This window comes from Nycticebus coucang, chromosome 4 (genome assembly GCF_027406575.1).
Source record: "Nycticebus coucang isolate mNycCou1 chromosome 4, mNycCou1.pri, whole genome shotgun sequence".
NCBI classification, from domain to species: Eukaryota; Metazoa; Chordata; class Mammalia; order Primates; family Lorisidae; genus Nycticebus; species Nycticebus coucang.
In genome coordinates, this window is record NC_069783.1 from 114,689,790 (window position 1) to 114,704,907 (window position 15,118).

Sequence of the window (15,118 nt, forward strand, 5' to 3'; positions counted from 1 at the left end):
AGAGGAAATGAAATCAATATATCAAAGAGATACATGCACTCTTGTGTTCATTGCAGAACTATTCACAATAGCTAAGAGGTGAATACTATTTACCCTTAGTGAAAGAAATCCTATCATATGATACAATATGGTTGAACCTTAAGGATATTTTGCTAAATGAAATAACAAAAAGACAAGTACAGTACTGCGTGATTCCACTTACATGAGGTATCAGTATGATACTACTATGAATATGTAGTCAGACTCTTAGAAGCAAAGTAGAATGGTGATTCCCAGGGCTTGGAGGGATAGGAAAAAGGCAAGTTATTCAATGGATATACCATTTCACTTTTGTAAGATGAAAAGGTCTAGAGATCTGTTGCACAACAATATGCATAAATTAATGTACTATACTGTATATTTAAAAATGGTTAAGGCCAGGTACAGTGGTTCATACTTATAATCCTAGTACTTTGGGAAGCTGAGGCAGGAAGATCACTTGAGGTCAGGAGTTCAAGATCAGCCTGTGCAAGAGTGAGACCCTGTCTCTACAAAAAATAGAAAAATTAGGGCGGTGCCTGTGGCTCAAGGAGTAGGGTGCCGGCCTCATATACTGGAGGTGGCAGGTTCAAACCTGGCCCTGGTCAAAAACTGCAAAAAATAAAAATAAATAGAAAAATTAGCTGAGCATGGTGATGAGCACCTGTAATCCCAGCTACTTGGGCTGAGGCAGAAGGATCGCTTGTGACCAGGAGTTTGAGTTTGCAGTGAGCTATAATGCTGCCACTGCACTCCTAGCCAGGGCAGTAAAGCAAGACTCTGTCTCAAAAAACCATAAATCTTGGGATGCAAGCCTGTCTGCAGTGTAGGTGTAACCCACATGGGTGTCTTGGCAGGCTCCCCTGACCAAACTCACCAGGCCTCCTGGTTCACCCAGAACACATTATATGGAAGACCCAAAACATCATCTTCACACACAATGGCTATTTTCCATCATACCCCAAACTGATTTTGTTGTAATATTTTTGCAGATCAGCTATCCATTTCACCTCTCCAATAATAATAGTAATAACTAGCATTTATTAAACCCTTACTCCAAAGGAATTATATCACACATGATGACTAAGGTGAAAATTAACTAAAATTTTAGAGACAATGAACCTTGTCTCTAAAAACATTTTTTAAATTATGTGGACAGGGCGGCACCTGTGGCTCAGTGAGCAGGGCGCCGGCCCCATATACCGAGGGTGGCGGGTTCAAACCCGGCCCCCGCCAAACTGCAACAAAAAAATAGCCGAGCGTTGTGGCGAGCGCCTGTAGTCCCAGCTACTCGGGAGGCTGAGGCAGGAGAATCGCCTAAGCCCAGTGGTTGGAGGTTGCTGTGAGCTGTGTGACACCACGGCACTCTACCGAGGGCAATAAAGTGAAACTCTGTCTCTACAAAAAAAAAAAAAAAAAAATTATGTGGACACAATGGCTTGTGTCTGCAGTTGAAGCCACTTGGAAGAATTACTTGAGCCCAGGAGTTTGAACTACCATGGGCAATATAGCAAGACCTCATCTCAAAAACGAACAACACAAAACTCTTGAAAGTCCCTTAGATTGCCAACAAAGTACAATATATGTGGTTTAGTAGAAATGATAGCCCCATACAGTAACTCTCCTGCAAACTAAAGTTTTGGAATGGTTGAGGTATCTCAGAGGAAGGACCAAAAGGAGAGTTGATAAGCAGATAATCTGGGCATTCACACCGTCTGTCTTTAAGAGAACTGCAATACTACTAATGGGAAATGGGAGAGAAAGTTGGGTGTGTGAAAAATTCCTGCTGACCTGCAGGTTTTGTTTGATTCTTTTTTAATATTAAGGCTCTATCAAAAATCTGACAATTGAGAAATGGTCATCCACCATTACACCTGCAATGCCAGACATGTGGCAGAGTAGCGTCCCCTGTCTTTAAGATAGGGGCAGCCTTCAAAGTCGGGGAGCGGGAGGGTGCCCTCACAGGAGGGCAAATTCTCCATGGTATAAACAGGCCATTTAGAGGCACCTCTAATGTAAAATTTAGCAGCCCTAAAAGAAGTCTCATTAATTTTGGAAGCAGGGGGAAAAAACAAACAGCTAAAGTAAATATTTTGGGGATCAAAGAAAAAGTAAAATTTTACCTTTGTTTTTATCTGGGAAACCTAGTTCTAACCTACTTAAATGGAGACAAACAGAGAGAAGGAACAGTGAGAATTTCAGCTTTTTATGTGTTGTTTTACCTGTTTATTTTAAATATATTTGTGACTATAAAGCAACAGAAAGCATGTCACTAGAGCTACCTACATGTGTCTCTGCGAATAAACCTACCCCAAAATGGTGAGTAAAAAGAGCAAGATGCTGGATATGTACAGAATTGGTGAGGTTTGGGCAAATTTGAAAAATGTAAAACAATACAGTTGGCAAATTGTCTATGGATCTGTATAGCTGTAGTAAAACTATAGAAATATGCAAGAGAATGACAAGCTCCAAGTTCAGGCAGAGGTTACCACTGGAGAGTTCACAGAACACACGAGGAACTCCTATTGTACCGATAATGTACACCAATTTTTTCTAAACGGTGGGTATTTAGGTATTTATTGTAATATTATTGTGCTTTTTTCTATGTCTGAAATATATCTTACTAAAAAAAGAGGAAAGATATGCAATCTCTTTATTCTCAGTAATGTTAAAGATTGTGTTTGTCATTATGAGATTAAACTAGATGGTTTGTTTTAGGAAGGCTGGGCCTTAAGATCAGTCTAAGGCTGATAAAGATGTGTGTGACGACCCCTTACTGCTTCTACCAGGCATATGCTAGGCACCTCACGTGCACATTCTCTTGTGTAACCTACACGAAAACTACATGAGGTAGATTCTATCATCTACTTTTGACAAATGAGATAGTAGAGACACAGGTTAAGTAGCTTCCCTAAGATCATACAGTCATTGCCTGGTAGTGACAGTACTCTGAATTTGTTTCTGGACAATTTCTAAAAGGTGATGTTTTGAACACTGTGATAACATTGATCCATATAGCTGGAAGAACAGAACAAATCACACCTACTCTGTCACGTGTAGAAAATCCTTCTAAGGATTATCGTTAGCCTGAGTTTGGCTCTAAAGTACTAAGCCTGTTTCCTTCCCTCCCCACCTGACACTTTTTAATTGACATTCAGTTGCCTGGAGTCAGATTTTGTCCAATCTCTGTGCTTTTGGGCCCCTGATCTTAGGGGACTAAGGGAGCTAAACTTATCTTTTCTTGGATTTCTACTGACTTCTCATTAAATTATTATTCCTGGGTACAACAGACTCCATGTGTACATCTTATTTTATTTCCCTTTTAAAGCATACTGCTTTAATTGGGTAATCATAATGCTTTTCTCCAATTATCATTGGTGGGGAAGTAAGCAATCAAAGTTTCAATTTTAAAACTTCTATAAAATGAAGTCAGCAAGATGTGCTGTATTGAGAAGGCACCCAGCAAAGGAAAATAACTCTTGGTGGCTCACATTGTTGTGGGACTTGTTTGCGTTGCCGTGTAGTTGTAATGGAAAATGAATAAAAATAAAAATCCCGGGGCCCTTTTTGGCCAGCACTTGAGAAGTTAATCCCACTGTCCTGGCAGAATTCCAGTTCAGATCACTACATTCTGGTGGCAGAGGAGGGTGCAGTTTTCAGTGGCTGTAACTCTGCTTTGCCTCTTTTTCAGCTCCATGTGCTATGAATGAAACAGCTGTCAGTTCCCCACCCTGGAGAGGGCTATGCTTCAATGGGACTCAGAATCTATCTCCCCTAATCACGGTGGGAAGTAGGCCCAGCCCTTCTAAAACATAACTATTTGGTTTAATGGTGCAACAACAAACAAATTCATTAACATTATTGAATATATAGGGGTTTCATATTCTCCCTCTTTATTAACATACATTTCAGGTACAGAAAAAGTACAATAATATTAAACATCCATATACCCACCATTTAGAAATAAAATATTATTGGTTGAACAGTAGTTCTTTCTGTGCTCTTTGAACTCATTCTCCTGGGATCAGGAAATTAAACTGGTCCAAGGACCAGCCAAGAAGATATTTGCTACAGCCAAAATCTTCGAATGTGGCTCCGCACCTGTGCTCAGTGGTTAGGGTGCCAGCCACATGCACCAGGGCTGGCGGGTTTAAACCCAGCCCAGGCCAGCTAAACAACAATGACAACTACATACAACAACAACAAAATAGCCAGGCATTGTGGTGGGTGCCTGTAGTCCCAGTTACTTGGGAGGCTGAGGCAAGAGAATCCCTTAAGCCCAAGAGTTTGAGGTTGCTTGCCATGAGCTGTGACGCAACAGCACTCTACTGAGGGTGACATAGTGATACTCTACCCCCTGCCCCCCCCCAAAATCTTTGAATGTGTTGCTCTTTGAGTGCTTCTACAGAGTCATAGAATCACGGATTCCTAGCATTAAAATATTCTTCAGGAAACATGTAGTGTATTTTAAGACTCCATATGTATATTCTCTCTGTTTTATAACATTTTATTGTGCAGATTTAAAATGTTTCTATATCTGAATTACTGAGTTTATCTGCCCTCCACATCTATATGCTTTTGTTGCTTCTTTTAATTGCTAATGTTTAACTCTCTTTCCCATAGGAAATTTATTGCATTTCATGGTGTAAAGAATGGATCCAGGCTAATTCTTCTCCATACAAATAATCTTCCATTCCCAACAATGTTTATTGAACAGTGATTTATAATTGTGTGACTTCAGCAAATGGCTTACCCTCTCTGAAAATCAGCTTTCAGTATCTGGAAAAATAGTAACAATAATGATACCTACCAGATAGACTTGTCCTTTGGATGTAATGAGACAACATGTGAAAAGTTCCTAGCACATTGTACGCATGGCAAATACATCTCTAATAAATGTTGTCTTCTGTTTTATGTTCCTTCCTTTTCATCTGCATCAACCTATTTTTTCCTAGAACTCTTTTATGTACCAATGAAATCCAACCTTGCTGGAATGGTCCAAAGGTTGTCTATCCCAGGTTTTATATTAGGAAGCTACTAAGTAGAAAGGTTAGGGAAACAGAAGGGTGTGCAGGCACTTATGGAAAAAAGCCACCTTAAAGTCACATGTGCCGTGACTGTATGCCCCCTCTCTCTCCTCAGGTCAGAGAATCCCCTTTTGTGGCCTTAAAATATTCTTCTCCCTAAGTTGCTATGTTAGGTCTCTGGAAGAAATCTGATTTCTGAGGACAAAACTCTAGGTGTGGGTTGTTTTATTTTGGAGATTGGGTCGGGGTAGGAGTTGGCTGTGGGTTTGCTGCATTCCAGGAAGAGGGAGGACTGCTTTCCTCTAATGAGTCATGAAAGAGAAACGTCTAGTGTTTGCAAACGTCCCCAGTCAAGCCTCAGCTTTCTTATACTCCACCCTTCCCCCACCCATGCCCATTGGACCCACCTGAGAAGATTTAAATGATAAGCTCCAAGGCCAGACAAGAGGCCATGGCTCTACCACAGTTTGACATGGAAAGCAGCTGAGAGAAGGAACAGTTTGTTGTCTTGTACCTCTGGAACTGCAGCATGTGAGACACAGGAAAGGACCTTACAATGCGTGTCGTGTGTCTGTCTCCAAATCAGGACATGCTCTGGGCGGTGCAGGAAGATCAGGTGAAAGAAATGGGCTTTCACCAGGGGCCTGAGATCTGCAGAGGGCTGAGAGATAAGCCATGGTTGGAGAAGTAGTAGAGGGGATTGCAGAAAAGAAGGCAAGGGCTAGGGAGTGAGGGTAAGTCTTGCAACTGAGGGAAGCTGTGATCTGCTGCTTTCAGGGGAATACTGAAGGATGAACAGGCTTGAGAGGGACGGAGCAGGTGGGGGTGTGCTGGAGCAAACCACCGCCTCAGCCTCAGTAGAATGCTTGAGCCAGATGGGGCTCGTGATGCGTCCTCCCAGATGGAACGGATCGGGTATGTCAGACATGCTTCTCTTAGGATACATAGTGTCCCCCTTTCTCCTCTCTCCAAAATCAGGAGAGAATCACAAGGTGACTTGGGAGGGCAGCCAACCTCCTGGGATCTTTTGTCAACCAACTATCAGGTAACTACAGCAGGATCACAATAGGAGACAGAAACATGCCTCTACCCACCCCACCCCCCTTTTTTTCTATTGTGGGACTTCAAGGGAGCGAGCTGGTCAGCTTGCGAACAAAGATCCTATTCTAGGAATTTGTCTACAGCAACCCTATCCATTGCCTGCACCATCCTTGAATTTCTGCCAGACTGAAACTCAATCTGCTCCAGGCTGCTACCACTACTGCAGAGGGACACCCTGGCACCTGACAGGGAAGGGAGAAGCAGACGGTCTCATCATTTAAAATTCAAATTTCATTTAATCACTCTTCATTTTTCCAGTAGTCTCAGAAGGCCATGTCTTCTCTGCATTTTAAGTATTTCACTGTTTAAGGTCTAAGCACCTTGTGGGGTGAGGAATAAGGGCAGCTGAGAACTTCTAAAATTTTTCCACAAAAATCAAAGAACAAACCGACTAGAGGGAAAAATAGCTGCTATATTTAAAGTCCATTATCCCGGCTTGGCGCCTGTGGCTCAAGCGGCTAAGGCGCCAGCCACATACACCTGAGCTGGTGGGTTCGAATCCGGCCTGGGCCTGCCACACAACAATGATGGCTGGAACCAAAAAATAGCTGGGCGTTGTGGCGGGCGACTGTAGTCCCAGCTACTTGTAAGGCAGAGACAGGAGACTCGCTTGAGCCCAGGAGTTTGAGGTTGCTGTGAGCTATGATACCACAGCACTCTACCCAGGGCAACAGCTTGAGGCTCTGTCTCAAAAAAAAAAAAAAAAAAAAAAAAAAAAAATAAAGTCCATTATCCCATCAGGGAGCTATGGTTTTGAGAACCATTCCACAGTACTTTGGCACTAGTGTATGGGTTTCTCTCTTTTCTTTTCTTTCTTCATGGCAACCTTTTTTTTTTTTTTTTTCAGAGCAGTTATTCCAAAAGAAGTACAGAGTTTCATTAATTGATTTGGTAGATATTTACTGAGCATATGCTACATGCCTGGCACTGCACTAGGCTCTGGGGACACAAAGCAAATAAGGGATCACTCAAGGTCCTCAATGCAAATAGTCATGCATTTATTCAAGAGCTTTTTACCATGCATCTTCTAAGTGCACTTGATCTCTGTTCTGCTTGAGTTTATAATCTTGTGGAAGAAGATAAATGATTCAAGGTGATAAGTACTATGAAAGAAAGATTATTCATATGCACATTGGTCCATTTGCTATTATTATTATGTTGAGACAGAGTCTTACTATGTCACCCAGGGTAGAGTGCCATTGCATCACAGCTCACAGCAACCTCAAACTCTTGGGCTTAAGCAATTCTTTTGCCTCAGACTCCCAAGTAGCTGGGACTACAGGGACTTGCCACTGCGCCCAGCTATTTTTTGGTTGCAGATGTCGTTGTTTGGTAGGCCCAGGCTGCGTTTGAACCTGCCAGCTCAGGTGTAAGTGGCTGGGGGCCTAGCTGCTGAGCTACAGGCGCTGAGCCCTATTTGCTATTATTTCTGCTCAAAATGTTGTTCTTCTTGGCTCCAAATATTCGAATGGTTCCATTTTATTCTGGCTCACTTCTTGGAGGGAGGAGACCCTCAATACTGGTCCCCTTCCTGTCACCCTCACATGTGAGTCCATGACCCAGTCAAGTGGAGATGTCAGGTCAGAAGCGGGGTATACTGACATACAAATGTGCATGTCATCAATATTTAGGTGGGGTATAAAGCAGGGGGCCTAAAGAAAGACTGTACATAGGAAAACTATTGCATTTTTTTTTTTTATGTTTTATTTTTTTTGTAGAGACAGAGTCTCACTTTATGGCCCTCGGTAGAGTGCCATGGTATCACACAGCTCACAGCAACCTCCAACTCCTGGGCTTAAGCGATTCTCTTGCCTCAGCCTCCCAAGCAGCTGGGACTACAGGCGCCTGCCACAACGCCCGGCTATTTTTTGGTTGCAGTTTGGCCGGGGCCGGGTTTGAACCCGCCACCCTCGGTATATGGGGCCGTCGCCCTACCGACTGAGCCACAGGCGCCGCCCCAACTATTGCATTTTTTTATGAGCCTGGGACACTCCACATTTAAAGTTTAGTGGAAGAGGCACATGAAAGAAAGTTGAACAGGATCAGTCAGAGGTAGAAGGAAAGCCTCAGTTACCATACCAGGGTTGAGTAACAGGCAAAGTGCTTTGTCAAACAAAGCAGCACAACTGATTTCTGAGGTGATGAGGACGGAACTGATGGAGAAGGCCACTGTCAAGAAAGACTTCCAAGGAGAGCTGCAATTTGAGCCTTCATCTTGAAGAATGATAGTTGTTCACCAAGTAGATCCCTGCAGAAGGAACAGCCTGTGCAGAGGCACAGAGGAGTAGAGAAGTGTTCATTGTGGTAGGAGCAACTCCTATGTATTGAAGGGGAGGTTGTGTGGATATATGGTGGATGAAACTGAAAACTACAATGGAAGAATCTAGGGCACCTCCAAAGTTTCTGGTGTTCTGTGCTAGTTGCTTTTGCTTCCTACAAAGCAGTTATATCTTTGACTGTACTCTGAAGTGAACATCTTTTGTTTGGAAGATTCAACATTCCCAAACCCTTCTTCTTATAATAGCGCCAGAATATTCCTCTGGGCCTTGTTTTCCTGAGTGTGGGTCCTGAACTAACAACATCAAGATCACCTAGGAACTTGTTAGAAATGCAAATGCAAATTCAGTAGGCCCATCCCAGATCTACTGAATGAGAATTCTGGAGGTAATACCCAGCAATTATTGGAAGCCCTCCAGGTGATTCTGGGGCAAAACCACTGTTGTCAGGAACCATTTCCCTACTCTTGATCTGTGCAGTTCAGAAGAGACTGACCACGGTCTTTGCTTCCAGGGATGGGCACATGACATGAAGAAATTCTTAGGTCTTTCTCTCACAAGAGTGCCAAACTGGTGAATTGCAAACTAGAGATTCTAGGAGCCATGTCTGCCACCTGGAGAAAGCCTGCCTGAGAGTAAAAAACCAAAGGAAAGAGGTAGCACCAAGAGATGCCCAATGATTTTTGAGCACCTGGATCAAGGTGGTCTGTTCTGAATTTGGAATATACTTCCAATAAGTTTCTTTTTTATAAGCATAGGCTAGTGAGTTAGTGAGCTCAGGAATTCGAAATTAGCCTGAGCAATGTAGCAGGACCCTGTCTCTACCAAAAAATAGAAAAATTGGCCAGGCAAGATGGATCATGCCTGTAATCCTAGCACTCTGGGAGGCTGTGGTGGAAGGATGGCTTGACCTTAGGAGTTTGAGACCAGACTGAGCAAGAGTGAGATACCATCTCTACTAAAAATAGAAAAACTAGCTGGGTGTGGTGATGCATGTGCCTATAGTCCCGGCTACTTGGGAGGCTGGGGCAAGAGGATCACTTGAGCCTAAAAGTTTGAGGTTGCTGTGAGCCATGATGATGTCACAGTACTCAACCCTGGGCAACAGAATAAGACTCTCAAAAAAAATAAAAGAAAAGAAAAAGAAAAATATCTAGGCATGGTGGTGCACATCTATAGTCCCAGATATTTGGGAGGCTGAGGCAGGAGGATCACTTGAGCCCAGGAGTTCAAGGTTGCAGTAAGCTATGATGATGTCACTATACTCAAGCCTGGACAACAGAAGGAAACCTGTTAAAAAAAAAAAAAAAGTGAGGGTGGTGCCTGTAGCCCCATATACTGACAGTGGCAGGTTCAAACCCGGCCCTGGCCAAACTGCAACAAAAAAATGGCCGGGCGTTGTGGCAGAGGCCTGTAGTCCCAGCTACTTGGGAGGCTGAGGCAAAAGAATCGCCTAAGGCCAAGAGCTGGAGGTTGCTGTGAGCTGTATGACGTCATGGCACTCCCCGAGGACAGTAAAGTGAGACTCTGTCTCTACACACACACAAAAGTGAGTTGGCTTTTTAACATTCAGTCATCAAAAGAATGCTTATTAATGTGGCCAAGTGTGTAGGTTCATGCCTGTAATCTTAGCACTCTGGGAAGGCCTAAGTACGAGACTCCATTGAGCTCAGGGGTTCAAGACCAACCTGAGCAACAGCAAGACCCCATCTCTGATAGAGTCAAATGGAGGGACCCGCCCAAATAGAAACGACTCATCTGAATAGAATGTGCCTACTCCCATCCTTCTGACCCCTTAAATCCCCATCCACCTTAACCCATGTGCTGACTTCCTTCTTGAGCTCAGCTCACCTGCACCTGCAACCTCGTGGAATAAAGGCTGATTTCGCCCACACAGAACCTGGACTCTGTTTCCTTTCGTTCACATTTTGAAATCTTTTATTTTCGCCCTTTGACTCTCAATCTCTACTAAAAATAGAAAAACTAGCTGGACTTTGTGGCGGGTGTCCATAGTCTCAGCTTCTCAGGAGGCTGAGGCACAAGAATCTCTTGAGCCCAAGAGTTTGAGGTTGCTATAAGCTATGAAGACTCCACAGTACTCTACCCAGGGTGACAGAGTGAGTCTCTGTCTCAAATTTTACCTTTTTACCTTTCTGTTTTTTTTTTTTTTTTTTGAGACAGAGTCTCAAGCTGTTGCCCTGGATAGAGTGCTGCGATGTCACAGCTCACAGCATCCTCAAACTCTAGGGCTGAAGCAATTCTCTGGCCTCACCCTCCCAAGTAGCTGGGACTACAGGCGCCCACCACAATGCCTGGCTATTTTTTTGTTACAGTTGTCATTGTTTAGCAGGCCTGGGCTGGGTTCGAACCTGCCAGCCTTGGTGTATATGGCCAGCACCCTACCAAATGAACTACAGGCACCACCCGGAAGGCAAATTTTAGAAAAGATGTTAGACATTTTGTTAAGTTTAGCTAATTCTCAGATGCTAAATAGTTTGTGGGCATATAGAAAAAGTGGTGGTCACTAGGGGCTAGCGTGTGTTCAGTAACACAAGCCATGCCAAAGTGAACACATTTCCATGAAAAGATCACTAGAATGTGGATTTGGATTTGTCTACTATTGTAGACAATGTATCTGAACTACAGTTCTCTTAGTAAGTTCTTAAGGACAAAGCAGAGAAATGTGGGCTAGATAATAGTGCAGTAAACTAATGTCTAAATAATGACCTTAACTGACTTTAAATGACAAAAAGTTTAAATAGTGCAGGCAGTCTGCCCATCATTCTACTCAACAAACATTTGAGTTCCAGACTCTGAGATAACAGACGTGACTTGGTTGGACAGCCTTAGTTCTCATGCCCTCTCAGTATAAGCATCTTACTGTGCCAGTTCTGATTCTAGTACAGAAATGGGTATTTTTCATGTAATATGACCCTTAAATCAAGTTGGCTACATCAGGTGCTCAAACAAAGGAAGAATGATCTATTCCAACACTGTATAATAACGTATTATGAAAGATAAGGAGGGCAGGGAGTGCGTTATAAGATTTTTCACTTTACTGACTTTGGGACCTATAGTCAAGTTGATTTATAAGAGCTGAACATTTAAATCCAGTTGACTGGTTGTTTTCCATCTGGAATGAATGTCTGGAAGTACAATTCATATAGAAGTCATGCTTATCAAAGTTGCATGTAACTCAAAGCTGGGATGTATGGCTAAGAAGATAAAGACTCCAAAATATCAGAATAGACTCTCAGCATGGGCCAAAACGAGCCATAAGAACATTCTATTATAGGCAGAGTTCAGTACCTGTGTTAAAAAAAAGATCAACAGTTGGGGGAAGAGGGAGCTTGAGTGCTCCTACTGAACCGGCACAATGTAGTGTGTATGCACACCTTTTGGGTGTAGGACATAGCTACAAGAAGGACTCTACCTAACAAATTCAAATATTGTGATTTGGTTGTTTGTACCCTCACATTAACCTGAAATTTAAAAAAAAATTTTTTTTTTTTTTTGAGACAGAGTCTTACTTTGTCACCCTTGTAGAGAGCTGTGGTGTCATAGCTCACAGCAACCTCAAACTCTTGGGCTCAAATGATTCTCTTGCCTCAGCCTCCCAAGTAGCTGAGACAACAGCAGGCATCTACCACAACCCTGCCTGGCTATTTTTAGAGATGGGGTCTTGCTCTGGCTCAGGCTGGTCTCAAACTCCTAAGCTAAAGCAATCCACCTGCCTTGGCCTTCCAGAGTGCTAGAATTTACAGATGTGAGCCACTGTGCCAAACCAAAAAAAAATCAACAGTGCAGGGCGGCGCCTGTGGCTCAGAGGAGTAGGCGCCAGCCCCATATGCCGGAGGTGGCAGGTTCAAACCCAGCCCTGGTCAAAAACTACAAAAAAAAAAAAAATCAACAGTGCAAGTACCTGGTAAGATGATTTAACATGACTGCCATTTATTTTATTATTTTATTTATTTATTTGTTTGTTCGTTTTTTGAGACAGAGTCTCAAGCTGTCACCCTGGCTAGAGTGCAATAACATCATAGCTCACAGCAACCTCCAACTCTTGGGCTCAAGCAATCCTCTTGCCTCAATTTTTCTTTTTCTTTTTTTTTTTTTTTTGTAGAGACAGAGTCTCACTGTACCGCCCTCAGGTAGAGTGCCGTGGCGTCACACAGCTCACAGCAACCTCTAACTCTTGGGCTTACATGATTCTCTTGCCTCAGCCTCCTGAGCAGCTGGGACTACAGGCGTCCGCCACAGCGCCCGGCTATTTTTTTTTTTGTTGCAGTTTGGCCGGGGCTGGGTTTGAACCGCCACCCTCGGCATATGGGGCCGGCGCCCTACTCACTGAGCCACAGGCGCCACCCTTGCCTCAATTTTTCTATTTTTAGCAGAGATGGGGGTCTCACTCTGGCTCAGGCTGGTCTCGAACCTGTGAGCTCAAGCAATTCACCTGCCTCAGCCTCCCCTCTGAGTGCTAGGATAACAAGGCGTAAGCCAATGTGCCCGGCCTATTGATTGATTGATTTTGAGACAGAGTCTTACTTTGGCACCCTCAGTAGAGTGCTGTGATGTCATAGCTCACAGCAACCTCAAAGTCTTGGGTTCAAAAGATCCTCTTGCTTTAGTCTCCCAAGTAGCTGGGACTATAGGTGCCCGCCACTACGCCCAGCTAGTTTTTCTATTTTTGGTAGAGATGGGGTCTTGGTCTCACTCTGGCTGGTCTTGAACTTCTGAGCTCAAGCAATTCACCAGCCTTAGCCTCCCAGAGTGCTAGGATTACATGCATGAGCCACCACTCCCAGTGTGTTATGACTACAGTTTATATTTATAGGGCTCAGTTTTAAGTTGATTGTTAACATAAATCAGTAACATGCAGGGGAAAAGATCCAGAACAAAGGTGGGCAGTGAAAAACTTCAGTACAACACCATGCCCTGACTTTTGTGTTCAATATCAGACTCCTATAGAACTGGATGACAGAAATACTGAAGAATTGCAGGCTCATGCTACAGAGAAAGCAGTGCAGTCCCTGAGAAGAGACTTTTAGCATGCTGGGTATCTTGAAATACTCAAAGGGATCTTATACAGAAGAGAAATTAAACTTATTCCAAAAAAATGGCTTCACAGGGCAGTGCCTGTGGCTCAAAGGAGTAGGGCACCGGCCCCATATGCCGGAGGTGGCAGGTTCAAACCCAGTCCCAGCCAAAAACTGCAAAAAAAAAAAAAAAAAAAAAAATGGCTTCACAGACTAACAAGAACAAATGTATAGAAGAAGTTAGCTAATGGGAGGTGGATTCAACCCAGAATGAGATGCCTTTAATGATTAGAGCTGTCCAAATATGGAACAGACTTCTGCTTTCTCCATCGCTTTATAGGAGGGTGCAGAGGGGTTGGGAAGTTGGCTGGGCCTCTCACAAGTCACTCTTTTCCACTGGCCTTTTCTGTCTGACTAGCTTTTTGAACTACCTGCCTTTGGCAGCAAATGTCCTCCTTTATCAATGCCTTTGAAGCTCTTTGATCAAATCATTCATCTTTCTGAATCATAGTTTCTCTCTTTTTTTTCTTTCTATTCTCAACCAATTGAAAATTATTGCAATCCTTGCTGGAAAATACTTTTCTTACTTTTAAAAACCCTTGTTAACAAAAAGCAAGTATAATACAATGCATAAAATAAAGTGAGCACAGGTTCTTTTTATCCATATGAGAACCTAAATATTTCTGCCTTTGGAAGTTTGGGTTATGATACATTTTGGTAACCTATAAACAATAGGTTTCAGAGACACCAAAAGGTTGAGGAATCGTTAATTGTTATAATGTATACTACAAGGGGCCAATTTTGGGCCAAAAATCACACTGTTGCAGCTTAAGCGAGTATTCTAGCTTCCAGTAAATAGAAAGCTTGCAAACAACTGTCTATATGGACAACGGCAACGTGGTAATAGCACCAATGTGAACTTAACCTTACTCATCTCTGAGGAACCTATAATGCTGTCTAGCTTTGGTTTTCTATTTTAAACCTGTCACAGCCATTCTCATGAGGCAAGTAGTTCTGAAAGCCTTGTAAGTTAGTTCACAAATTGGTAATCAATGAACTTGAATTCAGCAGTAATTTCCTGAGGCCCTTTTGCAAGTTACTGATAGGTTGGGTATGGTGGGACTCTTTCATTCATTCAAACAGTAGGCATTCAATAAATAAGTGTATACCAGGGACTGTTCTTTGCCTTGAGGATGAACAAGATAGACAAGTCCCTTGTTCTCATGGAGTATATAGCCTAGTGCTCCAAGAGACACTAGGAGACAGGCAGTAAACAGCTAAACAAAAATACACTATCAGAGATAAGAGCTGGGAAGAAACTGAATGATGTGATAGAAGGCAAACTAGGGAGGGTAGACACTGTAGATAGTCAGCAAAGACATCTCTGAAGACGGGACACGTAAGATGAGATCTGAATGAAAAGATGAACATTCCTGTAAAGGCTGAGGTCAGGAACTTCTCCAGAAGCTCATAATTGCACCAGGGAGGCGATTACAACCTCAAGCAGAGACTGGGCCACAGAATAGAGATTCCAAAATCAGATGCCTAAGATAATTTTCAGGCTAAGAAAGGTAGCAATCCTCCTCCTGCTTGCAATGCTTCTATTCATGCTGAAAGACAGACATGATGTAAAGCAGAGAAGTGGAAAGAAATGGGGCAG

General features: G+C 43.0%; 1 protein-coding gene across 4 annotated transcripts in view; it reads left to right on the top strand.

The window, feature by feature from the left end:
* IFT81 (intraflagellar transport 81) overlaps positions 1 to 4,917 on the top strand; it is a 142,135-nt gene extending 137,218 nt beyond the window's left edge. For all 4 annotated transcript variants that reach the window (XR_008379424.1, XM_053587250.1, XM_053587251.1 and 1 more), the window contains one exon: positions 4,642 to 4,917. Coding sequence is in view for 3 of the 4 variants with exons in the window: in XM_053587252.1 (XP_053443227.1) it covers positions 4,642 to 4,704 (63 nt within the window). In the remaining variant the exon portion in view is untranslated. The remainder of the gene's footprint in view (positions 1 to 4,641) is intronic.
* The last annotated feature ends 10,201 nt before the right edge of the window (positions 4,918 to 15,118 follow it).